The 24751-nt window shown below is 44.2% G+C and overlaps 1 protein-coding gene across 4 annotated transcripts in view; it reads right to left on the minus strand.

Annotated features, from left to right (window-relative positions):
• Positions 1-71: 71 nt before the first annotated feature.
• Positions 72-24751, minus strand: part of LOC118361189 (brefeldin A-inhibited guanine nucleotide-exchange protein 1-like) — a 134924-nt gene continuing 110244 nt past the window's right edge. For all 4 annotated transcript variants that reach the window (XM_052483727.1, XM_052483726.1, XM_052483729.1 and 1 more), the window contains 14 exons: positions 21694-21845; positions 15113-15285; positions 14724-14884; positions 10802-10932; positions 10578-10707; positions 10223-10358; positions 9100-9238; positions 8494-8566; positions 8209-8362; positions 7838-7977; positions 5109-5280; positions 4735-4873; positions 1890-2007; positions 72-1744 (listed from right to left, as the gene is read on the minus strand). In XM_052483727.1, coding sequence (XP_052339687.1) covers positions 1517-1744; positions 1890-2007; positions 4735-4873; positions 5109-5280; positions 7838-7977; positions 8209-8362; positions 8494-8566; positions 9100-9238; positions 10223-10358; positions 10578-10707; positions 10802-10932; positions 14724-14884; positions 15113-15285; positions 21694-21845 — 2046 coding nt within the window. In that variant the 3' untranslated portion in view covers positions 72-1516. The remainder of the gene's footprint in view (positions 1745-1889; positions 2008-4734; positions 4874-5108; positions 5281-7837; positions 7978-8208; positions 8363-8493; positions 8567-9099; positions 9239-10222; positions 10359-10577; positions 10708-10801; positions 10933-14723; positions 14885-15112; positions 15286-21693; positions 21846-24751) is intronic.

The raw sequence follows: 24751 nt of genomic DNA on the forward strand, positions 1-24751 counted from the left end.
CTCAAAAAGGCGTGGAATTGGTGGAACGACCCATATAGTCAAGTCAAATCAAATCAAAACGGCCAAACAAATCAAGTTCAAAAACTTTATTGACCTATAACCTGATTAAAATGTCGGATGATGACCAGTTTTGTACAGAAAGTTGTACAGAAGTCTTTTTTCAACATAGAAAACTTTACATTGCTGTACCATATACATTTTGTTTTCCACATCCGTGAGCAAGGAATGCGTCCCATTCACAAGTCTTCTTTTAAACCACAGTTAACATTATTCGTAATTTACTCTATACATACAGCATGTCCCCAAACAAAAGAAAAAGGATATTAAATATATTATGAATTTATTCAAATTTGTACACAGAGTGGAAACTAACTTGAAACATGGAAACAGACCAGTGATTCAGAAGCAGCTCACACCAGGGGCCTATTCAGAAGCATTGCAGATAGAAATGTTGTATATAGAGCTGATAATTCCTTGTAGTATATGACAATCATATCTACACACTACATTTATATCTTGAACGTTGGAACCTCCTGAATGGGCCCGTAGTTGCTCTCCTTTTTTCCAGTTTTAGGAGGAGTCCCAGTTATCGACTATCAGTCTCAGAACATATCAAATGGAATCATTTACCCATAACTTTCTGCCGTGTCATTGTTCAATTACAAACTGCAGGACAGATGGTTCAGTCAAAATAAATAATCACAAAAGCAAAAATCTTCAATAAAGAGATCAAGTGCAGCAGAATACAGAAAAAAATAACGAAATAAAATCCAGTGTTATGAGATTACATTATAAAGCGCCATTTCTGTAGTTAATTTTTAATCCACAGGGCTATTGGTGTTAACGTTAGCCATCAGTGGTGCAGCCAGGAAAATATCTGAATTATTATTGAGTAAGAATGTCACATTTCACATTACTGAATATTCGTCATTTGCATTGCATGATGTATGTGTATCCATTTCATTCTCAAGAGTAGCTTGTAGTACCTTTTTGAAATATATTTGACTCTTCGGAGTCAGAAAGGTGGGTAGGCCAATTGTATAATCATAGTTATTCTGCAGTAGTCAGTAGAATTGGAGAATCAGATCTTCACACAATGCCAAGCCATTCTTCCAGTGATACGAGGGGCTTCGGGTAGAAGTTGCTCATAGGATCCAAGATCAGCTTGACCTCCCAATATTCTAACCTTAACCATAAGGGGATGCAAAAACTGGCCGTCGAGTGTCTAGGGGCAACTTCAACCTACTCTGAAATGAGGGGGCATTTCCTGTCACATGACCAGTCAGGTTCACAGTAGAGATCCCTGGCAGTTTCCTGTACTGGGGGATTCTGGGTAACTGCCAAATCCAGAGGGGGTGAAGTCTGGTCAGATGCACCCCTTGTAGTACCCTAGGGGATGGGAGACCATTGTCCTAAAGGGTTTGTAGACAAACCCAGGGCAAGAGGGGAGGAGGACTTCCAAGTTCCAGGCTTCCCTATCCAGAGGTCTCGGTGCCAGCCCGCTACAAGTGGAACATCACTGGGCTTCCTCTCCAGCCACCTCCCCTCTCTCCACCTCAACTTCCAGTCCTGGTTCTGGCATTGGTTCTTGTTCGGGCTGGGAGGTGTCAGGTTGCTGGGCGATCTGGAACACGATCCCGATGCGTAGGTAGAACTTCCGCAGCACGGACCGCAGTTCTGGGATAAGATCAATCTGCATGATCTCACACAGCAGAGGGTAGTACCTGGATGCATGGGCCTTGAACTGGGGACCAAGAGACAGAGACAAAACATCTACATACAGATTGATATCCATACAAAGACGGAGTTAGGTCTCCTTGAACATGTCACTGACAATGACCTGACCAGATCAATGGCCTGTCAATGTTGTTAATGGTTGAGATCCTTACCCTGTCATCACTGATCTTCAGGACCTTGGTGAGGAAGAGGAGGAGCAGGTTTGTCCAGGCTTCTCTGTGGCTCTCTGATGTTAGAGTCAGGAAGTAGGCTACTGCCTCACTGCACACACTAGAGGGAAATAGGAAGGGATCATAACAACATGACTCATTTGCCATATGAAAACTTTTCAGTGACACAGGATTAAGATGCGATTCACTAATTAATTAGCACCCAGACTTATTTCACTGCCAACGTGAAATTGTTTGATGAGTTGACTACACCAGCCACAGGGAGAGGAGCAGCCATGACCTCAGCATTTCCCTCTAGCCCTCACCCTGGACCTTTCCTCAGAACCGCCATCTGCCAGCCCTTCATCCCTCCACCTCCTCCTCCTCTCTTTCTCATCTTCCAGTTCCCCAACACTCCATGACCTAGTCACCTCCCAAATCTGTTTTAGTTATTTTAGAACACTGCCATAATCAAACCTGCAGTACTGTTGCAGTCTCCTCTAGCATGCCCTGCTATGTTTGTGTGGTGTGTGTCAGTTTGCTGTTGCAGTCTCCTCTAGCATGCCCTGCTATGTTTGTGTGGTGTGTGTCAGTTTGCTACTGCAGTCTCCTCTAGCATGCCCTGCTATGTTTGTGTGGTGTGTGTCAGTTTGCTGTTGCAGTCTCCTCTAGCATGCCCTGCCATGTTTGTGTGGTGTGTGTCAGTTTGCTGTTGCAGTCTCCTCTAGCATGCCCTGCTATGTTTGTGTGGTGTGTGTCAGTTTGCTACTGCAGTCTCCTCTAGCATGCCCTGCCATGTTTGTGTGGTGTGTGTCAGTTTGCTACTGCAGTCTCCTCTAGCATGCCCTGCTATGTTTGTGTGGTGTGTGTCAGTTTGCTACTGCAGTCTCCTCTAGCATGCCCTGCTATGTTTGTGTGGTGTGTGTCAGTTTGCTACTGCAGTCATGCCCTGCTCAGTTTGCTACTGCAGTCTCCCTAGCATGCCCTGCTATGTTTGTGTGGTGTGTGTCAGTTTGCTACTGCAGTCTCCTCTAGCATGCCCTGCCATGTTTGTGTGGTGTGTGTCAGTTTGCTGTTGCAGTCTCCTCTAGCATGCCCTGCTATGTTTGTGTGGTGTGTGTCAGTTTGTTGCGCATCTTTAGTGCAATTCAGTGAGTGTTCCCTTTGTCTCTCCCTCTCCGGCTCGCTCTCTCTCCCCCTTCTTTCTCTCTCTCTCTCTCCCTCACACACGAATGCACATAGAGACCGACAACCTAAAAGTTTCCTGCTAATCTAGACACTGCCTTTAATACAAAGTGAATCGGAAAGAGACAAGATGATAGCTACTTGGTTATCCTCTAAAAGAGACAAGGCGATGACAACTGTGTTGACTCGGTAATAACAACGGCATCCTGTCTGTTTGTGGATCCATATACAATACCCACTATCAATTCCAGACATTTCAGATAGCTGTCACATTTAGACAGGCTGTCTAAATGAGTGGAGAGAGTGGGAGTCATCGACTGTTGGCGATACATCAACACAATCTGACTCAGTCATTCTCTCTCAGGACCAATTTATTGATTCCACTCTCGCTTTGGTGGATAATTCCATTTTGCGTCGGCGACTGTGACTTCTCTATTCCCTAGTAAACAGAGGCGTGACTCTGTCTCAGTCCTTCGGACAGCTGTGGTCAGGGTCAGGACAGAGCATGGGTGTCGTATCGAGATGCGTGCCCACCCCCCCCATTTAACTCTGCTCCCCTCTAATGACATGGACTGATCAATGCCTGCCCTCTCCCAGCAGCCTGTCCTCTCCCAGCAGCCTGCCCTCTCTCCCATCAGCCTGCCCTCTCTCCCATCAGCCTGCCCTCTCCCAGCAGCCTGTCCTCTCCCAGCAGCCTGTCCTCTCCCATCAGCCTGCCCTCTCCCAGCAGCCTGTCCTCTCCCAGCAGCCTGTCCTCTCCCAGCAGCCTGTCCTCTCCCAGCAGCCTGTCCTCTCCCAGCAGCCTGTCCTCTCCCATCAGCCTGCCCTCTCCCAGCAGCCTGTCCTCTCCCAGCAGCCTGTCCTCTCCCAGCAGCCTGTCCTCTCCCAGCAGGCTGTCCTCTTCCAGCAGCCTGTCCTCTCCCAGCACCCTGTCCTCTCCAAGCAGCCTGTCCTCTCCCAGCAGCCTGTCCTCTCCTAGCACCCTGTCCTCTCCTAGCAGCCTGTCCTCTCCCAGCAGACTGTCCTCTCCTAGCAGCCTGTCCTCTCCTAGCAGCCTGTCCTCTCCCAGCAGCCTGACCTCTCCAAGCAGCCTGTCCTCTCCAAGCAGCCTGTCCTCTCCCAGCAGCCTGTCCTCTCCCAGCAGCCTGTCCTCTCCAAGCAGCCTGTCCTCTCCAAGCAGCCTGTCCTCTCCAAGCAGCCCTTCATAAATAACAGGCGTCTGACATGCCCTTGCTCCCCCTCATGAAAAATTATGAAAGTTGTTTATTCTGGTAGATAGCAGCCTGCTGCCTGGTTCTTAAATACCCCAGACATTCCATTTATAGGATTTCAATAAAAGTAATGTTTGCAGAGAGTTCCACCCACAACAAAGCAGCAAATTAGTTGTAAAACATTTTTGTAAATCGAGAGCACATTCTGGGCATCCTCCAGACATATGTGAAAATACAGTAATTCCCATCACACACTGCTCCATGAGGGAGGTTTGTGTGTGCAGTGAGAGGATGATCAGGGATTGTCGTGACATGATGAAAGGCTCGTTAGTGAGAGGGAGAGGAGCAGAACAACAGCAGGAAGCAGTAGAAAAGAACTACAGAGGGCATTTGTTTAGTTTGACAGGCGCCATTCAGTGATATGGTGGTGGGGCGTGGCGGTCCTTCCTTACTTGAGCAGCTGTCTCTGGACCTCTTCCCAGGCAGTCTGACGGCTGTCGTCAGTGTACATCCGGAACAGGATCCTCAGGCCACACGCCAGACTGCTGGTCTCCTGCTTCAGCAGATTGGGCTTTGACTTCCCTTTAAAACCTGGAACAGACAGAGAGAGAGAGTGGTTACTGCCCGTTACAGTCACAGAGAGGCCCATCACAATTAGGGACTACAAACGAGGGACATTGTGCCAATTGTTCAAAGAATTCCATTTGAGATTCATAACATCACTCTTCTACTTCATGTCATTCTAGCAGATTCCTCGGGTGGTGCACTGCAGAGCCATAGATGGATGCTGGTATAACCGCCTCTGTTCTGGTGCAGAGTGACCCACCTGCCTTCCAGAGAGTGGTCCTCTGCTCGTTGTTGGCGTTGAAGGCTTTGGCGAAGTGGTGGGACTCCAGCAGACAGTCCAGCAGCTTGAACAGCTGTTCTGAGGTCAGATAGTGGTACATTCCCTGGTCCTGGGTCTCCACAAGTACGTCTGCTGCGTCCAGAGAATCTCTCTGGAGAGGACCAACACATACATACACAACCATTAGACAACCAACTCATACATACACAACCATTAGACAACCAACACATACATACATACACAACCATTAGACAACCAACACATACATACACAACCATTAGACAACCAACTCATACATACACAACCATTAGACAACCAACACATACATACACAACCATTAGACAACCAACACATACATACACAACCATTAGACAACCAACACATACATACCCAATCATTAGACAACCAACTCATACATACACAACCATTAGACAACCAACTCATACATACACAACCATTAGACAACCAACTCATACATACACAACCATTAGACAACCAACACATACATACACAACCATTAGACAACCAACTCATACATACACAATCATTAGACAACCAACACATACATACACAACCATTAGACAACCAACACATACATACACAATCATTAGACAACCAACTCATACTTACACAACCATTAGACAACCAACACATACATACACAACCATTAGACAACCAACTCATACATACACAATCATTAGACAACCAACTCATACATACACAACCATTAGACAACCAACACATACATACACAATCATTAGACAACCAACTCATACTTACACAACCATTAGACAACCAACACATACATACACAACCATTAGACAACCAACTCATACATACACAATCATTAGACAACCAACACATACATACACAACCATTAGACAACCAACTCATACATACACAATCATTAGACAACCAACACATACATACACAACCATTAGACAACCAACTCATACATACACAACCATTAGACAACCAACACATACATACACAACCATTAGACAACCAACACATACATACACAACCATTAGACAACCAACTCATACATACACAATCATTAGACAACCAACACATACATACACAACCATTTGACAACCAACTCATACATACACAACCATTAGACAACCAACTCATACATACACACTCATTAGACAACCAACTCATACATACACAATCATTAGACAACCAACACATACATACACAATCATTAGACAACCAACACATACATACACCACCATTAGACAACCAACACATACATACACAACCATTAGACAACCAACACATACATACACAATCATTAGACAACCAACACATACATACACAATCATTAGACAACCAACACATACATACACAACCAACACATACATACACAACCATTAGACAACCAACACATACATACACAACCATTAGACAACCAACACATACATACACAATCATTAGACAACCAACACATACATACACAATCATTAGACAACCAACATATACATACACAACCAACACATACATACACAACCATTAGACAACCAACACATACATACACAATCATTAGACAACCAACACATACATACACAATCATTAGACAACCAACACATACATACACAACCATTAGACAACCAACACATACATACACAATCATTAGACAACCAACACATACATACACCACCATTAGACAACCAACACATACATACACAACCATTAGACAACCAACACATACATACACAATCATTAGACAACCAACACATACATACACAATCATTAGACAATCAACACATACATACACAACCAACACATACATACACAATCATTAGACAACCAACACATACATACACAATCATTAGACAACCAACACATACATACACAACCATTAGACAACCAACACATACATACACAATCATTAGACAACCAACACATACATACACAATCATTAGACAACCAACTCATACATACACAACCAACACATACATACACAACCATTAGACAACCAACACATACATACACAACCATTAGACAACCAACTCATACATACACAATCATTAGACAACCAACACATACATACACAACCATTAGACAACCAACTCATACATACACAACCATTAGACAACCAACACATACATACACAATCATTAGACAACCAACTCATACATACACAACCATTAGACAACCAACACATACATACACAACCATTAGACAACCAACTCATACATACACAATCATTAGACAACCAACTCATACATACACAACCATTAGACAACCAACACATACATACACAATCATTAGACAACCAACTCATACATACACAACCATTAGACAACCAACACATACATACACAATCATTAGACAACCAACTCATACATACACAATCATTAGACAACCAACTCATACATACACAATCATTAGACAACCAACTCATACATACACAATCATTAGACAACCAACACATACATACACAACCAACACATACATACACAACCATTAGACAACTTGCACAATTGGTGGCTGACTAAATACTTTTTGCCCCACTGTATAGTACATCAGCGTTTCCCAAACTTTGCAGTAGAAACATTTAACATTTTCAATGATCAGTCCATCCAGCCAAGCTATTGAAAATTAATCTGGCAAAAACAAACATTTTAGCAAGAAATGTGTCCTTCCCCAAAGTTCTGAAGCAGTGATACCTCTCATCCTCCACAGAGGGAGTGAGACGTTACCTGTGCAGCAGCCAGGTTCTCAGCATCCTCCTTCCTGCTGGTCGCAGGGAAGAAGACCATGTTGTCTATGGTCTGGATCAGCTCCAACTGCACCACACACTTAATGAGCAAGGCTGAGAATAACCGCTGCTCCTGGATCTCTGTGGAACACACACACACACACACACACACACACACACACACACACACACACACACACACACACACACACACACACACACACACACACACACACACACACACACACACACACACACACACACACACACACACACACACACACACACACACACTCAAATAATGAGCATAATGTTGAAAAACACTCCAGTTGCACGAGGCGTAAAAATGGTAAAAGTGAGAGAGACACTAACTTATTGGGGTCCTGTTTCTGGGGCCGTCCTCATAAATGCCTGTGCTGTACTGACTCTGCCGCCGGGTCTCCATGGTAACCCTCTCTGCGCTGTTGATGGAATGTTGGTCCTCGGAATGGGACTGGATGTCCACGGACTTCTGGGAAATTGAGTCCTGAGGGCACATGGGCAGAAGTTATTTTGTCTGCATGGTACTGGGTTACGTTGCTGTAAGGTCTAATCTGGCATAAGAGATACACCAGACTGACTGGAAGACCTACAGTATAGTCAGGGTTTGAAACATACCAGCTGTCTGTCTGATATGTCTTGTGGTGTCATGGGATCTCCTTCTGCTCCTGCTGGTCTCCATGTCAACAGCCTGACAAGAGGGCAGAGAGGTACGATATGTGACAGGACAGTGCTACTCTACTTTTACACAGCATGACAGTGTTATACCATACACAGACAGTCAGATATCACTCTGTTAACTAAACAATGGTAGAAGTGACCACGGCCATTAAATACCACCTCTCCCGTCCCTTCTTATTGGATGTGTCTTCATATGAAGTTTATACTGGTGCGGCAGGTAGCCTAGTGGTTAGAGCGTTGGACTAGTAACCGAAAGGTTGCAAGATTGAATCCCTGAGCTGACAAGCGAAAATTAATCTGTCGTTCTGCCCCTGAACAAGGCAGTTAACCCACTGTTCCTAGGCCGTCATTGAAAATAAGAATTTGTTCTTAGCTGACTTGCCTAGTTAAATAAAGGATTTTTAAATTTTTATAAAAAAATAAATATGACTCGGTGCTCTCCATGTTTACTATCACTATGGTCATCAATAACACACAATCATCACAGACAATATTCCCAGATGAATCTCAGCGATATGAATAAAGCCTGCATCAGTATCTTACGCGTGTGGGATGGTGGTCTTGAAGATGTCCAGCATGCAGTTACAGGTCTTGTCCCAGGTCTCCGGAGTAAACTTCTCTCCATTCAGGATGACCACGTTCTCCAGACAGTTGGTGCCTGACCGGGCCAACTGCTCATTATCTAGGCCGAGACGGAGAGGGGGAGTCAAGAAAAGAGAGAGAATAAGTGAGGGACTGCTGGTTTAGCAGTCCATACGCATCTGGATCACATATACCGCTGCAACATGGGTTCAAATCCATCCTACTGCTATTTCACTACACTCTCTATCTATACTCTCTACCTCCATCTTATCCAGTCAAACAAAAAATGACCCACTCCTTAAAGAAAAAAGGAGAGGAAATATGCACAAGAAAGAGGGATGGAGGTGTACTCAGTATAAACCCAGGACTGAATGGAGGTGTACTCAGTATAAACCCAGGACTGAATGGAGGTGTACTCAGTATAAACCCAGGACTGAATGGAGGTGTACTCAGTATAAACCCAGGACTGAATGGAGGTGTACTCAGTATAAACCCCGGACTGAATGGAGGTGTACTCAGTATAAACCCAGGACTGAATGGAGGTGTACTCAGTATAAACCCTGGACTGAATGGAGCTGTACTCAGTATAAACCCCGGACTGAATGGAGGTGTACTCAGTATAAACCCAGGACTGAATGGAGGTGTACTCAGTATAAACCCAGGACTGAATGGAGGTGTACTCAGTATAAACCCAGGACTGAATGGAGGTGTACTCAGTATAAACCCAGGACTGAATGGAGGTGTACTCAGTATAAACCCAGGACTGAATGGAGGTGTACTCAGTATAAACCCAGGACTGAATGGAGGTGTACTCAGTATAAACCCAGGACTGAATGGAGGTGTACTCAGTATAAACCCAGGACTGAATGGAGGTGTACTCAGTATAAACCCAGGACTGAATGGAGGTGTACTCAGTATAAACCCAGGACTGAATGGAGGTGTACTCAGTATAAACCCAGGACTGAATGGAGGTGTACTCAGTATAAACCCAGGACTGAATGGAGGTGTACTCAGTATAAACCCAGGACTGAATGGAGGTGTACTCAGTATAAACCCAGGACTGAAGGTGTCTGTCTTTCCTCACCTTGCTGAACACACCAGTAGAGCTGTGCCAGAATGTCATCCAGCAGAACATCGCTGAGCGACTCAAAGTACTGCGTGAACACGTCAGAGATGGCGTAAAGTGCGTGGTTACAGGTCGTCGTCATCCACTCTGCTTTCTGGCAGACCAAAACACCACAGAAGGGTTTACAACGGTTACACCAGTGCCTCTGGGCATAATCTAGTCATTGTAGCAATTGGTACTGGATACTAGTTGTACCCAGGGATTGGTGCTGTAAATTGTGGAACCAATGGTGTACATATGGAAATAGGCATTGGTTACACAGGAGATAAAGCTGGGTCTTTGATGAATGGGTATTTGGGATGTAGAGACTTGCCTCAGTTTGCTGCTCAGGCAGCTTCATGTTGTCAAAGATCCTGAAGACAATCCTGAACAGATCCTGCCACCAGTGTTTCTCAAAGGTGTGTCCATAGGTCTTCATCACCTCAAACATCACCGTCAGACCCCTGACACACACACACACATTTACTCAACAGTACACCCATCAGTTCAGACTTAATATTCCCATCTAGGATGGCACAGGACTGAAACTCTTCTCACCTGGTCCTGACGTCCAGTTTACACCTGTTGATGATGCAGGACAGCTCAAAGAGGATGGGGAACCACCCTCTCACCCACACCCGGTCCTCTGGGACTACATTCATATCATCACTGGTGTAGTCTTTGAACGCCTGCCGGAGAGAAAACAGGATTGCTTACCACCATGCCCGGAGATGACACACACATACACGGACATGCCGACAAACACTAACGTTTTAACGGTCTAAGCTGTACGGTTCACTGGAGGCTTTCCCTGAATTTGCCCCCCTGCCCATGCGCCCACACACACACCACACACACCTAATCTTCTCCTCTTGTCCACCCCCACACACCACCCCACACAAGCAAACAGAAAGCAGGCAGTGGGGCTGGAGGGTAGAGACAAGAGACCTTGGGGAAAAGTACTGGCAGTAAGCACCATATTTTCTAACATGGTACATGTTCATATGCAAAGCTGTCATTAAAGCAAAGGGTGGCTACTTTGAAGAATCTCAAATATAAAATATATTTTGATTTGTTAAAAACTTTTTGGATGTTATTTCATAGTTTTGATGTCGGGGTGGTGGCACCGGGATCCTCATCTCTCCCAAGTGGTCATTCTCTCTTTCTCCCCTTACCCATCTGTCTATCGCCTCCTTTGAATTCCATGCTGTCACAGTTACCAGCCCTTTCAAGCTTAACATCCCTATCATTTATCGCCCTCCAGGTTCCCTCGGAGAGTTCATCAATGAGCTTGATACCTTGATAAGCTCCTTTCCTGAGGACGGCTCACCTCTCACAGTGCTGGGCGACTTTAACCTCCCCACGTCTACCTTTGACTCATTCCTCTCTGCCTCCTTCTTTCCACTCCTCTCCTCTTTTGACCTCACCCTCTCACCTTTCCCCCCTACTCACAAGGCAGGCAATACGCTCGACCTCATCTTTACTAGATGCTGTTCTTCCACTAACCTCATTGCAACTCCCCTCCAAGTCTCCGACCACTACCTTGTATCCTTTTCCCTCTCGCTCTCATCCAACACCTCCCACACTGCCCCTACTCGGATGGTATCGCGCCGTCCCAACCTTCGCTCTCTCTCCCCCGCTACTCTCTCCTCTTCCATCCTATCATCTCTTCCTCTGCTCAAACCTTCTCCAACCTATCTCCTGATTCTGCCTCCTCAACCCTCCTCTCCTCCCTTTCTGCATCCTTTGACTCTCTATGTCCCCTATCCTCCAGGCCGGCTCGGTCCTCCCTCCCGCTCCGTGGCTCGACGACTCATTGCGAGCTCACAGAACAGGGCTCCGGGCAGCCGAGCGGAAATGGAGGAAAACTCGCCTCCCTGCGGACCTGGCATCCTTTCACTCCCTCCTCTCTACATTTTCCTCCTCTGTCTCTGCTGCTAAAGCCATTTTCTACCACTCTAAATTCCAAGCATCTGCCTCTAACCCTAGGAAGCTCTTTGCCACCTTCTCCTCCCTCCTGAATCCTCCCCCCCCCTCCTCCTCCCTCTCTGCAGATGACTTCGTCAACCATTTTGAAAAGAAGGTCGACGACATCCGATCCTCGTTTGCTAAGTCAAACGGCACCGCTGGTTCTGCTCACACTGCCCTACCCTGTGCTCTGACCTCTTTCTCCCCTCTCTCTCCAGATGAAATCTCGCGTCTTGTGACGGCCGGCCGCCCAACAACCTGCCCGCTTGACCCTATCCCCTCCTCTCTTCTCCAGACCATTTCCGGAGACCTTCTCCCTTACCTTACCTCGCTCATCAACTCATCCCTGACCGCTGGCTATGTCCCTTCCGTCTTCAAGAGAGCGAGAGTTGCACCCCTTCTGAAAAAACCTACACTCGATCCCTCCGATGTCAACAACTACAGACCAGTATCCCTTCTTTCTTTTCTCTCCAAAACTCTTGAACGTGCCGTCCTTGGCCAGCTCTCCCGCTATCTCTCTCTGAATGACCTGCTTGATCCAAATCAGTCAGGTTTCAAGACTAGTCATTCAACTGAGACTGCTCTTCTCTGTATCACGGAGGCGCTCCGCACTGCTAAAGCTAACTCTCTCTCCTCTGCTCTCATCCTTCTAGACCTATCGGCTGCCTTCGATACTGTGAACCATCAGATCCTCCTCTCCACCCTCTCCGAGTTGGGCATCTCCGGCGCGGCCCACGCTTGGATTGCGTCCTACCTGACAGGTCGCTCCTACCAGGTGGCGTGGCGAGAATCTGTCTCCTCACCACGCGCTCTCACCACTGGTGTCCCCCAGGGCTCTGTTCTAGGCCCTCTCCTATTCTCGCTATACACCAAGTCACTTGGCTCTGTCATAACCTCACATGGTCTCTCCTATCATTGCTATGCAGATGACACACAATTAATCTTCTCCTTTCCCCCTTCTGATGACCAGGTGGCGAATCGCATCTCTGCATGTCTGGCAGACGTATCAGTGTGGATGACGGATCACCACCTCAAGCTGAACCTCGACAAGACGGAGCTGCTCTTCCTCCCGGGGAAGGACTGCCCGTTCCATGATCTCGCCATCACGGTTGACAACTCCATTGTGTCCTCCTCCCAGAGCGCTAAGAACCTTGGCGTGATCCTGGACAACACCCTGTCGTTCTCAACTAACATTAAGGCGGTGGCCCGTTCCTGTAGGTTCATGCTCTACAACATCCGCAGAGTACGACCCTGCCTCACACAGGAAGCGGCGCAGGTCCTAATCCAGGCACTTGTCATCTCCCGTCTGGATTACTGCAACTCGCTGTTGGCTGGGCTCCCTGCCTGTGCCATTAAACCCCTACAACTCATCCAGAACGCCGCAGCCCGTCTGGTGTTCAACCTTCCCAAGTTCTCTCACGTCACCCCGCTCTCTCCACTGGCTTCCAGTTGAAGCTCGCATCCGCTACAAGACCATGGTGCTTGCCTACGGTGCTGTGAGGGGAACGGCACCTCAGTACCTCCAGGCTCTGATCAGGCCCTACACCCAAACAAGGGCACTGCGTTCATCCACCTCTGGCCTGCTCGCCTCCCTACCACTGAGGAAGTACAGTTCCCGCTCAGCCCAGTCAAAACTGTTCGCTGCTCTGGCCCCCCAATGGTGGAACAAACTCCCTCACGACGCCAGGACAGCGGAGTCAATCACCACCTTCCGGAGACACCTGAAACCCCACTTCTTTAAGGAATACCTAGGATAGGATAAGTAATCCTTCTCACCCCCCCTTTAAGATTTAGATGCACTATTTGTAAGTCGCTCTGGATAAGAGCGTCTGCTAAATGACTTAAATGTAAATGTAAAATGTAAATGTCCCCACTATTATTCTACAATGTAGAAAATAGTAAAAATAAAGAAAAACCCTGGAATGAGTAGGTGTGTCCAAACTTTTGACTGGTAGTGTATATATACAGTCACAGTGGTCAGGTATTCTGCCGCTGTGTACTCTCTGTTTAAGGCCAAATAGCATTCTAGTTTGCTCTGTTTTTTTGTTAATTCTTTCCAATGTGTAAAGTAATTTTCTTTTAGTTTTCTCATGATTTGTTTGGGTCTAATTGTGTTGCTGTCCTGGGGCTCTGTGGGGTGTGTTTGTGAACAGAGCCCCAGGACCAGCTTGCTTAAGGGACTCTTCTCTAGGTTCATCTCTCTGTAGGTGATAGCTTTGTTATGGAAGGTTTGGTAATCCCTTCCTTTTAGGTGGAATACAGGTAAAACATTATTATTATTTTTGTATATACACAGATATATCTCTAATTTGGGAGATGCTGTTATCCAGAGTGACTTACAATGTTTAGCTGGTAAGTCACAAGAGAAATATGAATGTTTGGGGACCAGTCATGGTCTAACATGAACAACTATGGGCAGTACCATTTGATGTTCAGCAATGACTGATTTGGGCTCAGGTCTTAACTATGAAACCGGGTAATAAACCCAGTCCAGTGTTTGTTTGTAACTGACCTGGGGCCTGTCAGAGATGTATTTGGCGCAGTGTCGGATGAGGCGGATGGCCTCCATGCTGGTGTCGGGGAACGAGGCGTTGCAGGCGAACTCAGACAGACACTTGACTGCATCCTGGAAGGAGTCTATGGTGGCTGGGAAGTGCTTCTCAAATACATTCGCTGAGATAAGAACAGATGAAGATCAGAGGAAATGGATCAAATTGGATTCTGATGACTAAAGTTAACTGATCTGTCAATCAGAATTACATTCCATGGCCCTGTCATCAAAAATACTCAAATAAACAACTTGAGGATTAAATATTAATCTAATAGTGAAACCATCATATTGAAAATAACATATTATAAGATATGAAAGTTCTTAGCCCGAGGTGTGTGTTAGTAACTCACTGGAGATGTGCCCCGTGGTCTGGAATGCCAGCTCTACGATGCTCTCATCCTGGTCCGAGGCAGCCAGGTGGAACACTGAGAAGATGTTCTTCCAGCCCGACCGGATGTTCCCCGCCTGTGAGTTGACCATCTGGGCTATACAGCGCACCACCATGTCCCTGATCGTTGGAGATCTGGAGGAGCAGGAGGAGGACATATGGGTTATACAGTATGTGAAAGAACGTTGGACTATGAGGAGGATCATCAATACTGCAGTAGCAGTCAAAGTACAAGTACCCCTGCTACAGCCCTTTATTCAGCCCTTCTCATTTTCCCCCTTTTGGATGTTATGACATACTGGTTTCCGACAGTGACTGTTGTCATAGCAAAGAGCTGGTCTATTTTTCCGGGTGCTTTGAAGAATGAGAGAGGACCAGCCTCTGCACAAAAGTACTCTCACACACTGAGTCTAATGAACACACAGCACCACAGGGCGTCCGTGGCTTTTACGTGGCTCCCTGCCACTTCCTCTGAGCTGTAACACTCTTCTCACAGTAAACCAGTGGTTGGATTTGGGACTGGTAGTGCTCCTTCACATCAATGAAAACAGCCTTTAACTCCAATTTGAATCAACTGCATCTGTGTCACAACTTCAACTCTGTTGTCTTTGATTTAGTTGCCAGAGTGCAATTCTAGTGTTCAAAACCAAGAAGAGATATTATATAAAATCACAATCTCCATCTCGGGTTAGATCTGACTAGGGATGTTGCGGTGACCGTATAACCGCCGCACCGTCGGTCATGAGTCATGAAGGCAGTCAAATTCCATGTGACCGTTTAGTCACGGTAATTAGGCTTCTCCAAGCTCTGATGCTGCTGATGGTCATTAGTAGCCTACAAAGCCTTCTAACTGCCTGGTACTCAGCACTCTATTGTCCCTCTAATCACTCTGACATCAATGCAAATGTCTTCGAAACAGGTTCATGATAATGGTCCATTCTAAATCAAATCAAATTTCACACACTATATATTATTTAGTATATGTAATGACAAGATTAAATCAAGAACAGTCTGCTGGGTGACAATATGAGCCTATCACTTGTGAATGATATATTATCACTTCTGAATGATGCCCATCATAAGAAACTCCCTTTTTTTTGGCGACTTTTTAGAATCATAGTCACACACCTCAATGCACCTTTAAATTTAAAGCATTCATGCATAATCACATTTGCAGTCACTTTTGATAATGGTGTTTTCAGCTAATGGAACATTCACGCTTAAAGGCTACTGCATGTGCGCATTGCTGCCCTTATAATGTGAAGAAATAGCCTAATAGTTTACCAGCATTTTAAGCTAAATGTTCTGATCTGTTGCGTCGGCCACATTGCGTCAAAGTTTTTTTGATGCTAGTGGTTGTATTAATTAATTTGGGATATATTGCATCCCACAACTGCCCAGACTATGTTTGGAACATTTATTTCTCGCACAGAATAGGTCAACTTTTGTACAATGGGGGATAGTAGATCGACATAGGCTAGTGATTTTGCTGTTCGTTAGGCCTACTCGTCTTGTTGGCTGACGAAAAGTAAATGTGGACGGACAGTTCTTCCAATATATTCAATACGCACTTCGGAATTGGATAAGGACGTGTGCAGTTGCGTCCCCGATGTGTCTGTCTTCACTTGTAGCCTGTGAGAAAGACCCGATCAAGTGATAGGAGAAGGACACCACTGGCCGCAAGAAGCATGGATTTTTTTAGGGTGCATTACGGCCACAAAGGGGATGCTGCCATGAAATTCAAGGCTTTATCAAGTGCTTGTCAAATTGTGAATGAGAAACTAATGAAATGTGTACAAAAAAACAAAGCAGAGCTCATGGCTTTTTTCAAATCATCATTAGAGTCTCATCATGCAGCCTAACAATATATTACACGTCAAAACATATAGCCCAACATTTGTAGAACAACTACAGTTATATTAACAGTTATATTAATAACTCTAAATTAAGCATATAGGAGTACCTATTTCTTTGTTAACCGTACAACACAGAATAGCCACATGTGCACACTCCCTCAAATCATTTGGAGAAAATATTTATATTTTATTCAGCTTTGTTCAATTGTATTCTTCATACTATAAAATAATGCCATGGAATTCTAAGCAAATCTTGTATGCTAAATGAACTAGTGTAGCCCACAACCATTTGGCAGTCACGTGAGTTCCTTCTCCGGCCGCTAGGTCACCAGACGGCTCGTTAGGGCGCACACCTGTCACCAACGTAAGGCGCATAATGACACTCACCTGGACTCCATCACCTCCTTGATTACCTGCCCTTTATATGTCACTTCCTTTGGTTTCTTCCCCAGTCGTCATTGTTTCTGTTCCTGTTTCATGTCGGTGCGCTGTTTGTGTTTCTTGTTTTGCTCATTTATTAATGAAATGTATTCACTCCCTGAACTTGTTTCCTGACTCTCAGCGGACATCGTTACAGAATGATGATGCACCAAAGGGAAGCATCTGGGAGTGTTTTTTGGTGTTTTCTTTGGAGGTGATGTCGGGTCCGGGTGTCAAAACCGGAGCTACCATGGAGGCCTCAGCCGGTTCGATAGGCTCCCATGCCAAAGCTGGTGGAACAGGTTCCCTCAGCCGAGGCAACCGGGGAGGTCTCAGCCGGTTCATCAGGTTCACTCCTCAGCCGGTTCTTCAGGTTTCTGCGCCTCACTGGAAACGGCCGGTTTGCTCCGGATCGCCTGGGAGGGGGTACTGTCACCTGGACTCCATCACTTCCTTGATTACCTGCTCTTTATGTGTCACTTCCTTTGGTTTCTTCCCCAGTCGTCATTGTTTCTCTTCCTGTTTCATGTCGGTGTGCTGTTTGTGTCTCTTGTTTTGTTCATTTATCTGTTAAATGTATTCACTCCCTGAACTTGCTTCCTGACTCTCAGCGGACATCGTTACGTTAATAATGGATTTATTGTGGTGTAGGCTATATAACATGGATTTATTGTGGTGTAGGCTATATAACATGGATTTATTGTGGTGTAGGCTATATTACATGGATTTATTGTGGTGTATGCTATATAACATGGATTTATTGTGGTGTAGGCTATATAACATGGATTTATTGTGGTGTAGGCTATATAACATGGATTTATTGTGGTGTAGGCTATATAACATGGACTTATTGTGGTGTAGGCTATATAACATGGATTTATTGTGGTGTAGGCTATATAACATGGATTTATTGTGGTGTAGGCTATATAACATGGATTTATTGTGGTGTAGGCTATATAACATGGATGTATTGTGGTGTAGGCTATATAACATGGATTTATTATGGTGTAGGCTATATAACATGGATTTATTGTGGTGTAGGCTATATAACATGGATTTATTATGGTGTAGGCTATATAACATGGATTTATTGTGGTGTAGGCTATATAACATGGATTTATTGTGGTGTAGGCTATATAACATGGATTTATTGTGATGTAGGCTATAGAACATGGATTTATTGTGGTGTAGGCTATAGAACATGGATTTATTGTGGTGTAGGCTATAGAACATGGATTTATTGTGGTGTAGGCTATAGAACATGGATTTATTGTGGTGTAGGCTATATAACATGGATTTATTGTGGTGTAGGCTATATAACAGACTATAGAACATGGATTTATTGTGGTGTAGGCTATAGAACATGGATTTATTGTGGTGTAGGATATAGAACATGGATTTATTGTGGTGTAGGCTATATAACATGGATTTATTGTGGTGTAGGCTATATAACATGGATTTATTGTGGTGTAGGCTATATAACATGGATTTATTGTGGTGTAGGCTATAGAACATGGATTTATTGTGGTGTAGGCTATAGAACATGGACTTATTGTGGTGTAGGCTATATAACATGGATTTATTGTGGTGTAGGCTATATAACATGGATTTATTGTGGTGTAGGCTATATAACATGGATTTATTGTGGTGTAGGCTATATTACATGGATTTATTGTGGTGTATGCTATATAACATGGATTTATTGTGGTGTAGGCTATATAACATGGATTTATTGTGGTGTAGGCTATATAACATGGATTTATTGTGGTGTAGGCTATATAACATGGACTTATTGTGGTGTAGGCTATATAACATGGATTTATTGTGGTGTAGGCTATATAACATGGATTTATTGTGGTGTAGGCTATATAACATGGATTTATTGTGGTGTAGGCTATATAACATGGATGTATTGTGGTGTAGGCTATATAACATGGATTTATTATGGTGTAGGCTATATAACATGGATTTATTGTGGTGTAGGCTATATAACATGGATTTATTATGGTGTAGGCTATATAACATGGATTTATTGTGGTGTAGGCTATATAACATGGATTTATTGTGGTGTAGGCTATATAACATGGATTTATTGTGGTGTAGGCTATAGAACATGGATTTATTGTGGTGTAGGCTATAGAACATGGATTTATTGTGGTGTAGGCTATATAACATGGATTTATTGTGGTGTAGGCTATAGAACATGGATTTATTGTGGTGTAGGCTATATAACATGGATTTATTGTGGTGTAGACTATAGAACATGGATTTATTGTGGTGTAGGCTATAGAACATGGATTTATTGTGGTGTAGGATATAGAACATTGATTTATTGTGGTGTAGGCTATATAACATGGATTTATTGTGGTGTAGGCTATATAACATGGATTTATTGTGGTGTAGGCTATATAACATGGATTTATTGTGGTGTAGGCTATAGAACATGGATTTATTGTGGTGTAGGCTATATAACATGGATTTATTGTGGTGTAGGCTATAGAACATGGATTTATTGTGGTGTAGGCTATAGAACATGGATTTATTGTGGTGTAGGCTATAGAACATGGATTTATTGTGGTGTAGGCTATAGAACATGGATTTATTGTGGTGTAGGCTATAGAACATGGATTTATTGTGGTGTAGGCTATATAACATGGATTTATTGTGGTGTAGGCTATATAACATGGATTTATTGTGATGTAGGCTATAGAACATGGATTTATTGTGGTGTAGGCTATATAACATGGATTTATTATGGTGTAGGCTATAGAACATGGATTTATTGTGGTGTAGGCTATATAACATGGATTTATTGTGGTGTAGGCTATAGAACATGGATTTATTGTGGTGTAGGCTATATAACATGGATTTATTGTGGTGTAGGCTATAGAACATGGATTTATTGTGGTGTAGGCTATATAACTTGGATTTATTGTGGTGTAGGCTATATAACATGGATTTATTGTGGTGTAGGCTATAGAACATGGATTTATTGTGGTGTAGGCTATAGAACATGGATTTATTGTGGTGTAGGCTATATAACATGGATTTATTGTGGTGTAGGCTATATAACATAGATTTATTGTGGTGTAGGCTATATAACATGGATTTATTGTGGTGTAGGCTATAGAACATGGATTTATTGTGGTGTAGGCTATAGAACATGGATTTATTGTGGTGTAGGCTATAGAACATGGATTTATTGTGGTGTAGGCTATATAACATGGATTTATTGTGGTGTAGGCTATATAACATGGATTTATTGTGGTGTAGGCTATAGAACATGGATTTATTGTGGTATAGGCTATAGAACATGGATTTATTGTGGTGTAGGCTATATAACATGGATTTATTGTGGTGTAGGCTATATAACATGGATTTATTGTGGTGTAGGCTATATAACATGGATGTATTGTGGTGTAGGCTATAGAACATGGATTTATTGTGATGTGTAGGCTATAGAACATGGATTTATTGTGATGTGTAGGCTATAGAACATGGATTTATTGTGGTGTAGGCTATAGAACATGGATTTATTGTGGTGTAGGCTATAGAACATGGATTTATTGTGGTGTAGGCTATAGAACATGGATTTATTAGACTTTGTAAAATGTAGATGTTCCAAAGGTCTGCATCAGTTGTAGGCTGTGTGTGGAAGCTAGAAGATGCTAAATGTGTTTGTTAATTAACGGACAATTACTGTGAGACCGACCGTTATTTGCTTGACAATCACCGACTGGCAAAGTTTCGTGACAGCCACAGCCCTAGTTCTGACTGTCTGTTTGCTCCTCCTTAGAGAGCTGGGTGGGTGTTTGACACAGAGCAGTGACTCAGCCCTTACAGAAAGACCAGATTTCACATGTGTTTTTGGAACACTTCACATGTGATCACACAAAATGAGTGTGCGTTTTTCCGTAAGGGAGTACAGGGAGACTGGCTGACTGCAGCGCAAAGCGAGATAGGTGCTGAAATGTGAACCACAGAGGTCAATACAATACCGACCTTGTGACGCCAGACTACCACAGCCAAGCGCCTAGGCAACCAGCTTGTGTATACATGTACCACCATACACGCACCTAAGCAAGCACAACCACAAGCATATTCATGCAATTATGCTAAACACGTGCACACAAACACACTCAAATCAAATGTTATTGGTTACATACACGTGTTTAGCAGATGTTATTGCGGGTGTAGCGAAATGCTTGAACCTGATTGAATCACAGGAGTCAATCAGGAATAACATGTATGGCAACATCCTCTTTACCTGTTCTTTTTCATGATGTGCTCGAAAGGCCTCAGAAAGTCCTTCTGGAATCTGAAGTTTGCCAGCTCTCCCTTCTCTAGAAACTTCATGGACAGCTGCCGGAGAGAATCCACAGCAAAGATAGCCACGTCCTCGTTGGGGTTACATCCAACCTGAACATATAGACAGAAAGAAGTTTAACATCTCTACCCCACTCACTTACTGCAGTAATTTTGCAGTGTAACTACAGTTAGAGTGCAGTATAACTGCAGTACACTGCAACTACTGCGTCCAAAATACCACAGTTGACTGCAGTTACTTCACTTTTACTGCAGTTTCAAAACTGCAATCTTTTTTTGCAAGGGTAATAGCCTATTTTAACACTTCTGTCCTCTCCAAATCACTTTGTGTGTTCTCTGATAAACTAGACCCCAGTCAGAAACATGACTTGCAAAATAAGACATGCCGCACTTCAGAAACACAGCAGAAATCAGTGAAGTACTAAAGCCCTTAGATTAGATTCTTTAAGCTATGTGTTGCTGAGGGCAATGTTACAAAGACTGATTAACACCTGGTTAATCAGGTGTGTGGACTTTCAAGCCCAGTGTTTTCCCAACTCCGGTCCTCCAGTACCCTCTAACAGAACACATGTTTGTTGTAGCCCCAGACAAACACACCTGATTCAACTCATTTAGGGCTGGATGATTACTTGACAAGTTGAGTCAGGCGTGCTTGTCCGGGGGGATACAACAAAAACATGTTCTGTTAGGGCATGGGTGTCAAACTCTGGCCCGTGGGCCAAATTTGGGGGTAATTATATTTATTTTATTTATTATTATATTTGGCCCGCGAGACAATACCAAATTACTACTAGAGCTGGCCCGCCGGTATTATACAGCGCATTCACCGCTAATACTACGAATCCCATAATGCTCTGCTGTTTTCGCGCGCCAATCAGGACAGGACCCAGAAACGCTCTCTCCTCTGTGACAGTAGTCATAGCAACATAGACGCTACAACTGTCAGCGAGCTAACCCTTCCCAAAAATGGCGAAAAGAAAGGCAGAAAACAGGAGCTTTCTGGACAAGTGGGAGGCAGAATATCTGTTTACATATGTAAAAGACAAACCTGTTTGTCTTGTTTGTGGAGTCAACGTGGCTGTAAGTAAGGAGTACAACATTAGACGACACTATGAAACGAAACACCATGACAAATACAAGGACCTGGACATGACTCAAAGGAGCCAGAAAGTAGAGGAGATGAAAAGAAGTTTGGTTTCACAACAGAATATGTTTAAAAAAGCCACATCACAAAGCGAGGCTGCTGTAAAGGCTAGTTATATAGTGGCAGCAGAGATCGCAAAATCAGCCCGGCCCTTTAATGAGGGAGAGTTCATGAAAAAGTGCATGATGAAGGTTTGTGACCTAATATGCCCAGAGAAAAAACAAGCATTTTCAAACGTGAGCCTGAGCAGGAACACAGTAGCTGATCGCACATGTGATCTTGCCACCAATCTGTATGACCAGCTGATGGAAAAGGGAAAAGATTTTGTTGCGTTCTCCCTCGCTGTGGATGAGAGCAGCGACGCATCTGATACTGCTCAGCTGTCAGTCTTCATCCGTGGAGTGGACTCAAATCTGTGTGCTACGGAGGAGCTATTAGGATTCAAATCAATGCATGGCACAACCACAGGAAAGGAAATCTTTGAGGAGGTTTCCAAATGTGTAACTGAAATAAAGCTGCCGTGGGATAAATTTGTTGGATTAACGACAGATGGTGCGCCAGCGATGTGCGGTAAAAAGAGTGGACTGGTGGGCATGGTTCAGGAGAAGATGCGGGAAGAGAATTGTGCAGGTGAGCTAACTGTTTACCACTGCATCATACATCAGGAAGCACTGTGTGCCAAAGCCCTAAAGATGGAACATGTTATGACCACAGTAACACAGGTAGTTAACTTTATAAGAGCCAAAGGTCTAAATCACCGCCAGTTTCAATCTTTTCTGGAGGAGTGTGGTTCGGAATACGTAGACGTGCCGTATCACACAGAGGTGAGATGGCTATAAGCAGAGGAAAAGTACTGAACAGATGTTTCGAGCTGCGTGAGGAAATATGTCAATTCCTGGAAACCAAAGGGAAGGATACAGCAGAGCTCCGGGAGCAAAAGTTCCTGTGTGAGCTGGCCTTTCTCTGTGACATCTCGAGCCATCTCGATGCGCTGAACCTGCAGCTTCAGGGGCGGATCATCACAGACATGTACGCTGCAGTGAGGGCCTTCAAAACTAAACTGTGCCTGTGGGAGAATCAGATGCTGCAAGGAAACCCTTGCCATTTTCCCTGCTGCCAATCCATAAAAGCGCAGATCTCTACCGCCGTGTTCCCATGCGCACAGTTTGCTGAAAAACTCAGTGTTCTCGCCGCTGAGTTTAGCCTGCGATTTGCCGACTTCGATGCCCAGAAATGCAAGTTTGAACTGCTTAGTAATCCCTTCGCAGTTGATGTGGAAAATGCACCAACCAACATCCAAATGGAGCTGATTGAACTCCAGTTCAACGACACGCTGAAGTCAAAGTATGATGCTGTGGGCGCCGCACAGTTTCCACAGTTTCCTGACACAATGCCTCAGCTCCGCACCCAAGCTGCTCAGATGCTCTCCATGTTCGGCAGCCATGTTCGGCAGCACTTATCTATGCGAGCAACTTTTCTCCTCGATGAAGATGACCAAAACAACTCACAGGAGACGTCTGACTGATGAACATCTTCGCTCGATACTGAGGATTTCTTCAGCTCAGAGTTTGAGCCCAGACATTGACGAACTAGCATCCAAGAAGAGATGCCAGGTATCTGGCTTGGGCACATCAGATTAGACCAGTGTGCAATAATTAACGTTTTCTTTATGCACTTTTTCTTGCTACAAGGCATGGGCTTGAATGGTTGATTGATTTATTATCATTTTATTTGTAAAATTATGAGCCAGTGGAAAAAGTTGATTTTGGTATTTAAATCAGAAGGCTGCAAATAGAAAAGAGGCATACAATTTTTATTTAAATTGTATTTATTTAATAAATGAATGCCATTGATG

Source organism: Oncorhynchus keta, chromosome 28 (assembly GCF_023373465.1).
Source record: "Oncorhynchus keta strain PuntledgeMale-10-30-2019 chromosome 28, Oket_V2, whole genome shotgun sequence".
In the NCBI taxonomy this organism is placed as follows: Eukaryota; Metazoa; Chordata; class Actinopteri; order Salmoniformes; family Salmonidae; genus Oncorhynchus; species Oncorhynchus keta.